The sequence below is a fragment of the Strigops habroptila genome, chromosome 3 (assembly GCF_004027225.2).
Source record: "Strigops habroptila isolate Jane chromosome 3, bStrHab1.2.pri, whole genome shotgun sequence".
In the NCBI taxonomy this organism is placed as follows: domain Eukaryota; kingdom Metazoa; phylum Chordata; class Aves; order Psittaciformes; family Psittacidae; genus Strigops; species Strigops habroptila.
In genome coordinates, this window is record NC_044279.2 from 65493681 (window position 1) to 65508901 (window position 15221).

The following is a 15221-nucleotide window of genomic DNA, read 5'->3' on the forward strand; positions in this document are numbered from 1 at the left end:
GTAAAAGAGATACTGGCAGCCTGTGAAGGAGTTCAAGCTGTTTCAAGAAGTGGTTGCACTGCAGCACGGCTCCTCCTGGCACTCTGACTGCTAGTGGGTTTATGACAGGGGTTTTAGAGTATGTCACTTAGCACATGATGATACATCAAACCTTCCTAAACATTTCTCAGTTCCAGTCCAGAGCGGACTAGACTGGTAGCCTAGGCTGGCCAGAACTTCTGGTGGAAACCGGGACAGGACATTGTCTTATGAGACTTACAGGAAGGGTGGCTAACAGAGTAGCCAGTAAGTACAAGGACAGAATAGAGGCCATGAAGAAGTCACTAGTGCTTTTGCGGAAAGCTTCTTGAAGGGAATGGGGTGGCTGGTGTCCTCTGTACTGGGCAGCCAGAAGAAAGGTCAAGGCAGGGATTTGAGGCAATGGCTGTGGTCAGCCTGTTCAATCAAGGAAAAGGACAGAGTGAAGGTCTGATGAAGAAATTAATTTGAAAGCCTCTCACTTGCCCACACATTCAAACCCAACCGTTCCACTGAGTATGCAGTTGATCATGTTAGCTGTAACCTCTGTTCTTGTGTTCTCTGCCATCCAGGGTGGTAGGTCCTGTTTGCAGCCCTGTAACAGGAGGCCTCTTTTTGTGCCATGTTGCTCCACTGTCCTGGCCAGGCAGATGATCCTTAACAAAGGATCCTCTAAGACATCTAAGGAGGAACACGCCTTTCTCTCCTGATTCTTGTTCTCCCTTCTTAGGTGATGAGGAGTTGGTCCAGGAAGTACTGTTTGATGCAGTAGTCACTGCACCCATGGAAGCCTACTGGACAACACTAGCCCTCAATATGTCCATGTAAGTGTATGAGAAATAAATACGGGTAAAACACCATTGAGGATGCACCTCCAGATGCTATGGGCTTATGCAGTGTCCAAAACAGTCACAGACCCTTATACAGTGTATAAGAAACTCTAGAAGTAGCTCAAAAGCTGACAGAAATAGCTCAGTATCTTTAGAAATAACTCTGAAAGTGTCTCTCAGGAGTGGGTCTTCTCAGGAGAGCCTTTAATTTGGTGAGGGGTTTTTTGGTAACACAACATTAACACAACCCATGTCTGAATATCACTGGAGGACAGCAGTGATCCCAGGTGTCACTGCAAGGGGTGTTCCTCACTAGTTCTTTGCAGCACCTAACTCAGATGCACTGCATTTGCCCCTTAAGTTGATAGAGTTTGGTATTCCTGGACACCTGAGGCCATTTCAGTTTAAAGTAGTTTTGAGTTATCTCCCCCTGCATCAGATATCCCTTTGAATGGCAGCAATGTGGTTTGACTCAACTGCCCCTATGACTGTAGCAGAAGTTCCATTTCAGGTGGCAAGTAATTTGTTCCCTTACCAGCAGTAAAGAAAAAGGAGTTTGATCTTGTCTCTGTTGGTGATGATTTCAGATTGAGCCTTAGGGAGTGGATAGGCTGGCTTCAGTGAACAACTTTCTACTCTGTTTCCAGTGAGGCACCTATTGCTTGTAGTATCTAGTATCACGTCACACAGATCTTCTTTCAGCAGACAACATATTACTTAGACGTGTGGTCTTGGGATTCCTATCCCTGTTTCAGTTACCAGTATCTCTACCACTACCAGATGCTGAGCCACTGGCAATCATGCTAGGACACCGAATTATCAGCACATCTTTAAACAGCTGCACCAGGACACCCTCTTCAGAGCCATTCTGCCACCCTGGCCATTCTCTGCATCCCTGATACAGCTATTCTCTCTCTGCAGTTCCTCTCCCTCACTTCAGCCTCATGTGGGCAGCCTGGAGCAGGGCCAGCAGGAGGAGAGGAGCTTATGATCTATTTAGAAGAGAATAAAATGAACAAACTTCAAAGATATGAATCTAGATACAAGTCTAAGCCTGCCAATTGTTAGCCAGTAACAACCTGTTGCCACCAGCAGGGAGGAGCCAGTGTGACCACCCCTGGTGTGAATAGGTTATATTGCAAATGAACTTGGGACTACATCTCCAGGTGTGGTTTCTAACTTGAAAGGCCCTCACCCTGGGGCAGGGAGATGGCTGTTCTTCTGAGACCTGTTTGCTTCTGCTTGTGTGTTTCTGTTCCACAGGGAGACTGAGACAGGCATTGAGATGGCATTTCTGGGCACTCGGGCTGGACTCATGAGGAGTGCCCTATATGTGGGCTCTGAGAAAATTTCCAACAGGTAAGTCCCTAAACTGCATTAAGGGGCTTCTCTCAGTGTCTCTGAAGGGGCAGCATGAAACCACCACCAGCCTTAGAAATGTATTTGGGAAGACAGAAACAGAAAGGAAAGAAGCAACACCTCGATGCCATTGGTGCTGATTTACACAGTCAGGGTAGGGGTCCTTTGTCTTCTTCTGGTCCTTTTGAGTTTTTCTTAAAATACTATCCCAGCGTGCATTCATTTCAATGAAAACCTTCAATTATTCCCTGACTTCAGTCAGCTAACAGAGAAAATGTCCACAGTTAGTTACTATATATCCCCAGGACCATTTTGCAGTGCAGAGGCTCTGCACTTCAGTGCCCCGGTGACATTCCAGCTTGGCTAGATTTGATTTTTCTGTCTCAATTCCTCTTCCAGGTTTATTCTGTTCTGCCTTTTACATTGCCCACATCACAGTATCCCAGCATGTTCCAGTGAGGCATTCAGTGATGTGACTGACATCTGTCATATATGATTCATTCTCTTGTCCTCTCCCTGAAGGCAAAAGCGTGTGTTGGGTGGAGGGTTCTGACATGGAAAGGGTATAGTTTGCATTTTTGTTGCATTTTGAATACACAGGCTGGTGCATGCTGCTTAAGAAAGATGGGTCACAGAGGCACACTAGCAGATGGAACAGAAGGGGACAGTGGTGGTGGTGGTCGTTAGCTTCTTGGCAGCTGTTTCTCTGTCTCTGAATTACCCAAACACAAGTCATATGTTCAAGGCAGACAACTCTGCTGTGCCTGGAAGGTGAAATTCTTCATAGTTTTGAGGCAGTCTGGATAAGTCAGAGTAGTCAGGCCCTGGCAACAAGGAAGAAAACGATGTGTGCTGCAGGAGGCAGATGTGATGATTCCTTACCCCCCACTGCGCATCAGGAGCATCACTCAATACTTTTAAACAGATGTAGTCATGACACTGCAGTGATAGACCCCCACGCATCACATAAGAGGTGCTTCTGGAATCCCCTGAAAGGAAGGAACTGTATAAATGAGTAATTATTATGTCAAAATATACAGCTAAACAGAAGCCTGAAAACAAAGGGGATTTGTCAGGCAAGATGTAGGGACCTCCAGGGAAGCCAATGACCTGATTTTCATGAAGCCTCTCCTGAGCACCCACTGCCTGTCTTGCCATGCCCTCAGGATTCATCCTCTTGCCTTCAGGAGCACATGTTTCCTCAAGTACTTCAGTCCACTCATCCCTAGGAGTTCAGTACTTAGCCACAGCAGCACGACCTTCGGTTTGGGGTGCATTTTGTTTTCTTCTCATAGAATCACAGAATGGTTTGGGTTGGACGGGACTTTAACAATCATCTAGTTCCAACCCCCTGCCATGGGCAGGGACACCTTCCACAAGACCAGGTTGCTCCAAGCCCCGTCCAACCTGGCCTTGAACACCGCCAGGGATGGGGCAGCCACAGCTTCTCTGGGCACCCTGTGCCAGCACCTCACCACCCTCACAGGGAAGAATTTCTTCCTAATATCTAATCTAAATCTCTCTTCTGTCAGCTTAAAGCCATTCCCCCTTGTCTTGTCACTACAGGCCCTTCTAAAAAGTCCCTCTCCAGATTTCTTATACCCCCTTTAGGCACTGGGAGCTGCTCTAAGGTCTCCCTGGAACCTTCTCTTCTCCAGGCTGAAAAAGCCCAACTCTCTCAGCCTGTCTTCACAGGAGAGACACTCCTATTTTTTTATTATTATTATCAGCGTTTTTAAAACTTGTGTTGCTGGTTTTTTTCAGGAGACTCTCTAATTCCCATTGCTCACCTGCTCCCCATTCTCCTGCAGTAACTAGCCACACGCCAGCTTGCCTTCCCCCACCACAGCTCACGCCTGCAGCCCTTGCTCCTCACTGAGTAACCTGCCAGGCCTCCCGCGGGCGGGCGGACGCCTTCTCTCCCCACCCCCGGCACTAAACCCCAGAGGCCGCTGGAAGCCGCGGCACCCACCGCCCTGCCGCCGCCGGGGCGCTGCCGGCCTGCGGCCTCCCCTCGCACGCCCTTGGGGCCGCCGCTGGCCGGGGCTCCGAGGGCCTCGGCCGGGGCAACAGCGACACCTGGCGGGCGGCCGGCAGCGGCGCGGCGGCAGCAGGGAGCGGGGCGCCGCCGGGCAGTGGCCGCGGGTGTGGCCGTCAGCGGCCCGGCCCGGCTGCCGGTAGGAGCCCGTCCTCGGGGTCGGTCGCTGACCCACGCTTCCCCGGCGGGTGCGAGGCGCGTCCGCGTTTCGGTAGCCCCGGAGGCCTCGCCGGCTGCCCAGGTGTCCCCAGGGCGAGGAGTGCTCCACGAGGACCATGGCGTGTTTCGCTCCCCTAGGGGTCCCTCCGCGGCAGGGGAAGCCCCAGGGGATGGGATGCAGGTGCTGTGCCCAGCCCCACGGGTCCCGCTGCATTGCCCCAAGCAGGGCTGCCCAGCTCCTTCACACCGTGCACAACGGCTGCCCTGGGTTTTCTCTTGGCAGGAAATTCCTGACACAGAAGGACAAGGAAAGCATCTTCACCATGGACCACTTTCCTCTGTGGTACCGGCGGGCAGCTGAGCATCCTCCTGGGAGCTTCATCTATAGCATTGTCTCAGAAGATGATTCAGGTAACCCCAGCCTGAGCACCAGAGGAGAGGGGAAGAGAAAGCTCTTTACATCCCACGTCCCACACCACGTTTGCCCTGATCCCTTTGTTGATGCCTCCTTCCTAGCGGGAAGTGCTGAGACCTGGCCTTTTGGTGTTACCTTCGCACCAGCATAGAGGGGGCATGGCCAAGATACTGACACAGTAGAAGGAGAAAGCTACAAGCTGCACAGAAGGCAGTCAGGGCTGCATAACGTGAAGGTAGCAGAGGAGGTGAAGAACATGTGGAAGTGCAGGGACAGGGTAGACCCAAGGGTATAGGCAGGCAGGAGGTGGGGAACATGTGAACCATGAGAAGGGTAGAAGAAAGGTATCACAGAAGCGGTGAGACATATAGATATGAGCAGGCCTGGGAGGGAACATCAGGCATACTGCATGACAGTAACAGCTGGGACTGATGAGGGATCAGCAAGCACTTAGTCAGGAAGTCTAAGTTTAGAGGGCAACATTTTTCCTGTCACCACTTTCCATGATGAGAACGGATGGGTTTGTTTTGGAAGATGGTGGAGGAAAAGGGAAGAAGGCTCTTCCATAGCTTATTCTCAGGAAGGGCCTCCTCAAAGGCTGGAAGAGAGCAGAAGAGCCTAGAAGAAACAATCAAAACAAAGCCTCATGTGAGGCTCCTACACAGAAGGCAGAAGTCCCCTCTGTGCTCCTTGCTGGCCCCTAGTTCTCCATCTCTGTCACGGAGCTCAGCACTTTAGCTGCTAAAGCTTTTTGTGGCACAGTGGTGGGAGGCTGGTGGGTGGGAAAGCAAGTAGCAAAGAAGAGAAAACCAGACTTGGAGGCAAGAGATGAACCAGGATGTAAAGGGAGAGGGATGGAAAGAGAGAATACTTGAATCCTTTCGTGAAAGCCTCTCTCTGCCCAGCACCCTTACATCTCACTTAAAAGGCAACTGTGGAGAGAGGGGTAGGCATGGCAGGACCTTTTACTCCCCTGCATGCCAAAGTATTTGCTCTTCGGAACAGAGTGTGGGTTAAAACCAGGCAATGACATTCTGTGGGGCTTCCTAGGACAGTCATTACCCAGGCCACAGTAATCACTGCTGGCTAAACACTGGGGTTGTGGCTTGATGTGGCTTTCTTAGAAGTCATAGGTGGTTTTCCATGAATAAAGACAGAAGACAAGCAGCTGCCACTGTTTCTTATATTATGCGGCTATTGGTCAGAAACTTCTACCAAGTGCAGGACCCCATTCACCTGGAAACCCTACAGGCACATTGTAAGTAGTAGTACTTGGCCCTGAAGATCTTGTGCTCTAAACTGTAAGGGAGATTAGTCTCTTCAGAGATGAGCAGCTAGGCTTAGGAGACTGTGATCCATGAGGCCACACAGTATGCGTGGGAAGAGCCAGAAAATAATACTCAGTGCTTCTGAGATGCAGTGCTGCAGTGTCAGAGCAGAGTCCATGCCTTCCCTTGACATCCAAAGAAGCAGGGGTGTCCCACCATTTGACCATCCCTCTTATTAAGTTCTTGATGATTAGATGCTGAAGTCCCCTTTCCATGATTTCTACATGTCCCCCCAGCAAAGGGTTTTCATGGCAGATGCACTTCTCATCACATAAGAGGGAAGAGGCCGAAGACTCCCCTGTTGGAGAGTAAACCAGCAGGGAATGACTGCAGGTCATCAGAATAATTTATTGAGGGCACTTCCTTCCAGTGTCCAAAAGTCCCACAGGGAAGAATACAGCAGGGAAAGCTCTACAAGTCAGCTGTTCTTGCAGCCCATATCTCTCATGTGTTGGGTGGTTTGTTATTTCAGGTTGGTTGGTTTGTTTGTTTTTCTAGAGATGCTAAGTGTGTTTTGCTTCTTTGTCTCATCCTAGGAAGAGTGAGACATTTGGGGTTCACCATAAAGGCAGAATCAGGCTCAAGGCATGTGAGCATAAGTTGGCTGGGTGTTTGTTTCACAACGGCTTTACTATTTCTGACATCCTTGGGAGAGTTAATCTGGCTTCAGCCTGAAAAACAGTGAGAGACTCCAGGCTAAAATGTGGCAGACACTGAATTGTGCTGTGGATGCACTGGGTACCACCTAGAATGATGAAGGCAGAAATGGGAAGCAGAAACAAATGCTGGAGCTCTTGGGAAGGAAAGAATCCTTTACCCATCTGTCTGAGCAAGACATTTCCGTTCAGCGTGCAAGTAGGGAATCAGTTGCAGGCTAAATTGATCATGCTGACCTTCAGAGTGTCCCCTGGCAGTTCCAAAAGAGGTGCCCCAGCTGAAGCTAATCACTTTAGAAAAATACAGAAATGGCATCTGTCACATGAACAATTGCAGGCTGAAACAACTGCACTGACAAAGAGAGAGGAGATAGGGTTCAGTTGCTTTAACCTATCCAGCCATGCTATTTTAAATGCCCTGAGGGAGCCAAGAGATCTGCACAGGGCTGCCAGATGTGACACAGGACCTACAGGACGCTTAAAGCAGCAGCTAAAGGATAATCAGGAGATGCTGGGGCATAACAGAGTTTAGGCAGCGACGTCCCAAGAAGACTTTGTTTCTAAAATGGAGTGTGCCCTGGAAAGTACCTGGAAGTGCTGTGTCTGTCTCTCCAGTTTGTAGTGCTGGTCTGGCTTGGGTAACAGAGTGTGAGAGTCAGTGTCAGAATTACCTATCCCACTTCTCTTCTGCCTACAAAGTTTGGCTGGTGCATGAAGCATAGCAGTCTTCTGGCCTAAAAGTAGCTCTACATGCCCAAAATTGAGGAAGCCAGTCCCTTTTTATGCTGAGAGGATGCTACTTGTTTCATGGGACCTTATCTCCAAGAAAAAAAAATATCTACTCATAGCCACTTAGATTGTTTATGTGTCTTGAAAGATGCAGGCCTCCAACTTCTTGGGTGTTTCAGGGTTGAGGCATATGTGCACACTGTCCTGGATGTGAAAATGTGCGAGCAAGCTGCTCCTGCTTCATTTTACTCCTCTGTGGTGGTAAGCTAACCAAGCCTGCTGTATTTGTGTCTTGACAGAAGGAGGTGGCCTGCCAAAAGTGGTGACAGTGAGCACGGCTGTGTCTGTGTCTGTGGATGGGAAGATGGGTATTGCTGCAGGTAGGACATTCTGGTTTCTCTTTTTATCTTGAATGAAATGGTTGCATCTTATATTGAGAGTGGGAGCTGAGAGCTGTTTGTTAGCTTGTCACTCAAGGGAAATGACGGGATCCACAATAGTTTGTGATGTTGAAAACTAGGCTAAACAGAGAATACTGGAACAGGTACTGAACAGCTGATAGGCTTTTGGAAGGGAAATTGGCTGTTTGAATGGAAGCTTCCCATCTTCAATGCTGGTGAATTTGTCGATCTAAACTGTTTCTCTGGATCATGAGTAGGCTGAGAAGTCCATGCAGATTTTGAACTGTTTGCAGGAGACACTTTGTTTTTGGAAGAACAGCGTCTTCATGCATCTCCATCGTTATCTCAGCTGAAAAATAATTTTTGCTGGTGGAATGGGCTTGTTGCTAGATTTCCAGCTCAGACATATAGATTGCCCAATTTATTTTTGTAGACGAGCTTTAAACCCCTTTTGGCAGACCTTCACTATACTCTGTGTCTACTTTTGGAAAATTCATAAACCACGTTACTTCCAGCAGAACTCCAAAGCTTTTGAAGCCTTAGCATTTTCTGCAGCAATTGCTTCTGCCTTTACGGAAGTACAGTAAACTCAAAGTGAAACGGAGCAGCCATTTAATGAAACATTATTAATCAATAATGCTGGCATCGTATCTAACTTAAATGCTCTGTGTAGGAGTATTGGGTAAGAGAAGATGTAGCTCAGTGGAATTTGGTTTAGAACTGGAAGCATTAAGGGAAGAAGTTGATGAACATGTAATGGAGTAATTATCACTAAAAACTTGCCAAGAAGAAAAGCTACTTGTGAAACAATTGTTGTAGGAGTACCTAGTAGAAAGAAGGTCATATAGCAGATACCTTCAGACCAGAGAGTCAGCCATTGCTCTTCCCTAGGCTGGGTAGGATACAATGACTGGTCCTTAGTACTACAGTAAAACTACGTCAGTTTAACTTCATGTGAGGAAGCAAGCATTCCTCAACTTCTAGTCTTTCAGTAAGTTCCAGCTGGGAGTGGTACTCTTTAAGTATCATGTGGGCATTAAGAAGGTACTTATAAGCTGAAGGAGGAATGTTATGAAATAGCACTTTTCACTAATAAACCACCATTTCAAGCCCAAATCCAGAAAATCATTATGAAGTCTGCCCGTGTGAAATAGAGATGGTTTCAGTAAAGTTCATGTTTGGTAGGTGCTTGGGTCATAGAAATTACTCTCAAAACTGATACTGGCTGGCACTGTTATGAGTATACCCAGCAAAGAATGAAATAGCATTGAAAACGTACCAAGAGTCTCTGCAGCACTGGAGCATTTGGAGCACCTTTCTAAGCACGAAAAGCTTTTTTTGTTGTTGTTGTTGTTTTTGTTGTTTGTTTTTTAAAAAGATTGTTTTTCGTGGTTGTTTTCCTTCCCTTTCCTGACCTGTGAGTTAGAACAGAGGCACACAAGCAGTTCATCTGGCACTTAGCATAAATACAAGGCAGGAAACTTCTGAGTGGAAGAGCTGGAGCAAGAACAAGTGCTAGGAGGATCTGCCCCTGACAGAGCCATTTCTCTTCTGTCAGCAGCACTTTTCACAACCCCCATGGAGATTTCACCCGCTCAGTTATTCTGAATACTGAATTGACTGTCTGTGTGGACATGCTGTGAAGGGGCAGGATCCTCTGCAGAGGGAAGAGGAGGGCAGAGAAAGAGCAGAGAATAGGGAAAGAAATCATGTTAAAACAATAAGGTAAAAATTGTGTCTTTGTAGAAATTATCCAGAACAAACTATTTTCCTTACGGGTAACCACAGAAGTTGAGGCACAAAATGAATTCTCAATTGCTTTCATTCCTTAAAGGTACCACAGTCCCTGTCACTAGCAGACACATTAGGTGTCCTGACCATAAGCATCTTTGCTTACTTCCACACATGGTACATACAGCTGGGTGTTCTTCATTCCCCGTTTCTTATGCGTTGATAAAAACTACCCATATTTCATCCAAATAATGGGCTGCATGACAGCACTGAGGGAAATAATTTCTCCCAAAGGGTCCAAAGTCCTTTGGGCCCACAGCTGTAGTCCCATTGGCTTCATGGGAGCAAGGGTTTGCCAAGGTAGTTCCCATCTGCTGGCTTGGGTGTAAGTTTACACCCTGGCTTGGGTGTTTCAGGGAGAAAAAAATTACTATATATTACCATTTTCTTTGTTTCCAGTAGCAACTAGGTTCATCATCTGAATCTTTTATACCAACAGTCATTTAAGAAGAAGAAAAAAAGGAAATAATTGTAGGTAGGTAGTGTAGGTCACACTACCTGTTGCAGTACTGTTTGATCTTGAGGATAGCAGCTTTGAGAGAAGGATGTAGGTCTCTCTTCATCTCCCCTCACACTAATATACACAGTCCTGAGTGGCCAGGACCTGATTCTAGAGTACTTCACAAGTGGCTACAGCACAAATGATGCTGGGGAGTGCTGCAATACCATCCTGGGTACAGAGGAGAGGTGAAGGAAGGGGAGTGGGAGGAGACAGCGCAAGAAGCAATCAGAGCAGAATGGGATGCAGATTTTTGTTATTGTTATTCTGATGGCATCAGCCCTCAGTCGGATTGATATCTTGTTCATTTAGAGTTAGGATACTGCCAGCAGTTTGGTAGCACAGGTTCCCAGAAAGCCACATATCTTGGTAGGCTTGTAGTTTCTGGATAAATACAGTCACAGTTCTGTAAAAGGGAAAAACCAGGGACTTTTTAAGTGCCCCTATAAAAGTGCAAGTGGTATGAACTGGCCTGTCATTCTGCCGCTGATTGTTACTGTCACTTGTTTGACTTGACAGTGCTTGAGGGGTGGGATTTGTGAGCACTCTGAAATGTTCACTATGCATGCAGTGGAAAACTCAGCTCTAGGATTTACAGGCATGCCTGTGGGGACGGAGCACCCCCAGTACCCTCATAGGAAGAATGTCAGTGACAGGGAGCACTGGGCCCCTTTTCTTCTGGCGGCTGAATGGCAGTCCCCAGCCAAGACAGAGAAAGGCAAACTGGCAAAATCAAATGTCCAGGAAGATGACACAGGCCTGGTGCTGTCAGGGAGTGAGGGAGCAGTCAGCTTGGATTAGAGAGCAACTGCACTGGAGGGCTGAGAACAGGGATAGGGTGGGAGTACCAGAGCCTCTTTCCTCCTGTTTTGCTCTGGCTTAGCTCAATAGGGAATCCCAGAATGGGTCTGGGAGGAGTCCAAGATGCTCCTCTTATTGTTAGAGATGCTCCACACAAGGACGTGTGGGGAGGTGGCCAAATTCAAGAGGGAAAAGCAATGTCCTCTGCCCTGCTCTACCCTACCGTTTCCCCCTTTCACCCATCCCTCTCCTTCCCCCGTGGGCCAAGCCCCTGTAGCTCTGGCACAAGGGATATGTGCAAAGGGTTCAAGGTACCTGCAGGTCTCTTGGAGGACATAGTGGAGTCAAGGCAGGGTCCGCTTGTGTGAGCTGAGTTGATGTGGTGTCTCTGGTGGGAAGCCACACAGGCAAACCTACCCCTGGCTTGGCTATACCTGTTTCTTTAAATTAATAATATCCCTTGCTATATTGTGCTTTGGCACTTCAAAGCACTATGCAAACATTAAGTAATGCCTGGATGATTAATTATAATTAATTAGAAGGCAGCTATTCTCCTGGGATGTCAGTCCAGTACGTTTCACGCATACTAACTTTGTTGGAAATGAAAAATAAGGAATTGTGATGGCACTCTCCCCAAGCCAAGTCCTGCCCCAGATAGCACTGTCATCTGCTGCCTCCTGTGAGTCAGTAGCCTGGGGCTTTCTGGTCCTCAGGGTGCAAGACAGAAATCACATGTAGTTGCTGACAGAAGCTTTTAGTGATTTAAAGCCCCAGTGAAACTGCTGGAATCTGCGCAGGAGTTTAGCTGTCGTTTTGGGCTGTGTATGACATCTCTTTCACTGCCTGACCTTCTCGCTGTTCAACTTACGTGGTGTGAGCTGGCTGCCAGTCCCAACGGGGGCAGGTAGGGGTTTCTTTCCATTAAGTTTCTTGCAATGGTTGTCATGTCTTAGAGATGGCAAACAGCTGATACCAGCAAACCATGGGGCATGCACAGGCTCCGCAGTGCCCAATAAAAACCAATCCAAATGGGCCCTTAGGAAATGCAGGTTTATACAATACCTTTCTTCTCTGTTTATATTGGAAGTTACTGTTAGTTCTTATCTGCAGTGATTGGACCACAGTGAAATTGTTATCCCATGACACCAACAGTATACAGAGATGTATTTGGGAAGAGTGCTCAGCAAGCTCAGTCAAGGATGAGAGAAGAAAAATATTGTCTCTGTTTGACAGAGAATGTTTGGGGACACCGAGTTATTAAGGCCAGTATTTTCAGAAGAGCTCTGTACTTCCAGCAGGAGCAGATTTTTTTAAAAGCTTAGATTTTTTTCAAAAGTATTTGAAATCAATCAGTCTGAAAAATAGATAATGGGAAGTAATTTTGCCATTATACTGCTGGTTAAAATCCAACCTCTATCAGTCCAACAGAAGCTCTTCATTTGAAGAGTGATTACTGGCCAGCTTGACATCTCTCCATCCTCTTCCTTGGTCCCCAATTTTGGCTACCTGCTGTCTGTTACCAGGAAGCAGGGAGAGGAAGTGCACTTGGCTTCTTCAGCAGTTCTGTTGCTGTGGCAGCTTTTCAAACTACTCTACATGCAATTCTGTATTCCTAAAGTTTTGTTGCTTGGGTGGATAAAACATTTCAACCTTCTCTCTAGGAAGTGACAGTTGCACCTGTAGAAGCTGCTAAAATGCATGGAGATAAGCTACAATCGCATAAGCACCTTTTACGTGGAAACTGCTGCATCCAAGCTGGAGAATTAAAATTATTTCACTTGGCTGGCTCAGAAACCAGCTTATTGTTACCCATACAAAACCCAAGAGCAGCTGATCTCCTGAATGAGTGATGCGGTATTCAGAAGGAATGCTGTCCTTCTTTTAATGCTAGAAGTTGTGCCAGTGTTGTCCCGGTATGCTCCTGAGGCATTACTGGGTGCCTTTATGGAAATGATGATATCCCCAGCATCCAGTGGTAGCACAGATAGAAATGCTATGTCTGGCGTCTTCCTGATGCCATTCCCATCTGGCAACCCAGAAATGCTGATGATAGTACTAACGGGAGCCATATCTTCTCCACCTCTCAGAACATCTGTCTGGAGGCTGTCAGTACGTTTGGCTGGCCTACAGGTTGAGCCAATACTCCATGGGCCAGGGTATCAACATTTCGCAGTGCTGTTGGTGTGCCAAAACCAGTGTGTCTTGCATCCTTCATCCATCCATTTGCCTGCCTGCCATCCATTGCATTCTACTTTACCTACCAAGCCTTGGGGGAAGAGACCTGTAAGCATAAAGGCTGCTTTTTGGGGTGTTACTGGGACAGAAACAAGCTGATCTATGAACCACATAAAAGTGAGGTGGTTGCCTTGTTTGGCACTGGCTTTGATCTTACAAACTCTGCCTTTTGCCAATGCTTGGTGTCAGTGCTTAGGCTACATGGTTCCCTGCTCAGAGTTGGTTACCCTCCAGCCAGGTCAGAACAGGCAGAAAGAGCAAGCATCTGCCTGCAAAATTCCATATAGATGTCTCCATGCATGGACAGTAACTAGTGACAAGGGGGTCGAATACATTTATTTTACCCTCCAAAGAATGCTAAAAATAATATGTGAGACATTTTCCATAGCATTCTGCCCACCCTGGCTGGACATCAGCAATTTCCTTGTCTTCTGCGGTGTATCTGCTGTCTGCATAAGCTGTAAGATCTTCAGCACAAGGATTGTGCCTCCTTCCTCTGCATGTGGACATTGCCACTTGCCTTGGAATAAGCCCTTGGCTGGGGGAAAAGCAAAGAAAATAGCCAATTCTGCAGAATAAATATTTCCTTGTAGTCTCAGCTGAGTGCCAGAGTTTGCACATTACATCACATACCAGGGAAGAAAACACTAAGTGAATCAGCCCTCCTTCCTACAGCCCATGCAGGCAGTGCTTCACCCAGCACAGAGCAAATGCCCCCACTGTGGGTGGGTGCCTGTGCCCAGACCCTGCCCTCATCAGCCCTTTTAGGGAATTCCCACAATGGGGACACCAAAACAACTAGCAAGCAATAAGATTTCTCTTGAGAGGTCTGCTGAGGCATCCCTCAGGACATCCCCAGTCCTGGAGCCTGTTTCAGGCTGGATCTCCAGCCCAGGAGCCCGTTCTTGCCTGTGTGTAGCAGAAATCTTCTAGCCTAAGGTTATCCATCACTGCTGCGTCTGTAGCTCCTCTGATTGCTATGGCTGTCACTCTTGAAGGGAAAAGAGCCCTTGACTCTGTTTCAGGAGATACTTGCATGTAGCTGGATTTTTCAGATTGGCACCCGGCGCCTGTGCCATGTTCCCTTTGCTTGCAAATTATTTGATATCATTTTAATTCTGAGCCAAATTAGAGCAGTGTGCGGGTTGCCATAGCAACCATTTCCTTGTGCCTTTTGGTCTGACTCATTGCAGACAATTACTCTTGCGCTCCAGGATTCACAGATGTGATAGGAGAAGAATCATGTGCTGGGCTTTCAACTTTTTTTTATTTGCTTTTAATTTCTTTCCCAGCCTATCTTGCATTAACTCCTACCTAGCCAGCATCAGAAGGGACCTATATCTCTGCTACATGGGCCCGTGGGAGCACGTTGTGGGTATAGAGTATGTGTAGATGCCCAGTGTGTGAGGAGATTTGTGCATACATGTGCATATTTGCATACACAAACAGTTTCTCTGCAGTGTGTTGTGTGGCTGTGATACCTGTCTATGTGTGTAACTAGGGGTGTGCACAGATGCGTATATCCACAGAGTGATTTGCACTTACTTATGTCTGTGGTAGGGCTACACACTTACATGTGTTTTCTGTGTGCACACGCCGGTATGTACATGAGTAATCCCTGTGGACATAGAAGTGTACCCAGTGTGTAGGGTCTGTCAATAGGCACTAAATATGCAGGGGTACTGACAAAGTGCAGGGACCACGAGTAGGCCAGGACCTTTCATTTGGAGCTGTGTGAAGATCCACAGACTGCCAAGCAAGTGGCATTAACACCTCTGACCAAGTAGGGTGCAAACCTAAAGTTCTGTGTGAATGCAAGGCCAGTTCATTACCTTGCTCATACCTATTCCCTACAACAGCCCATACCTATTCTTGTGAGACCTCACTTGGAGTACTGTGTACAGTTCTGGTGTCCTCAACATAAAAAGGACATGGAGCTGTTGGACCAAGTCCAGAGGAGGG

The 15221-nt window shown here is 47.4% G+C and overlaps 1 protein-coding gene across 1 annotated transcript in view; it reads left to right on the plus strand.

Moving 5' to 3' along the window:
- The window catches only part of CACNA2D4 (calcium voltage-gated channel auxiliary subunit alpha2delta 4), a 128400-nt gene that overhangs the window by 53132 nt on the left and 60047 nt on the right, over positions 1-15221 (plus strand). Inside the window, exons 23-26 of the mRNA XM_030480291.1 lie at positions 749-842; positions 2112-2207; positions 4688-4815; positions 7832-7912. Of these exons, the coding sequence (XP_030336151.1) occupies positions 749-842; positions 2112-2207; positions 4688-4815; positions 7832-7912 (399 nt within the window). The remainder of the gene's footprint in view (positions 1-748; positions 843-2111; positions 2208-4687; positions 4816-7831; positions 7913-15221) is intronic.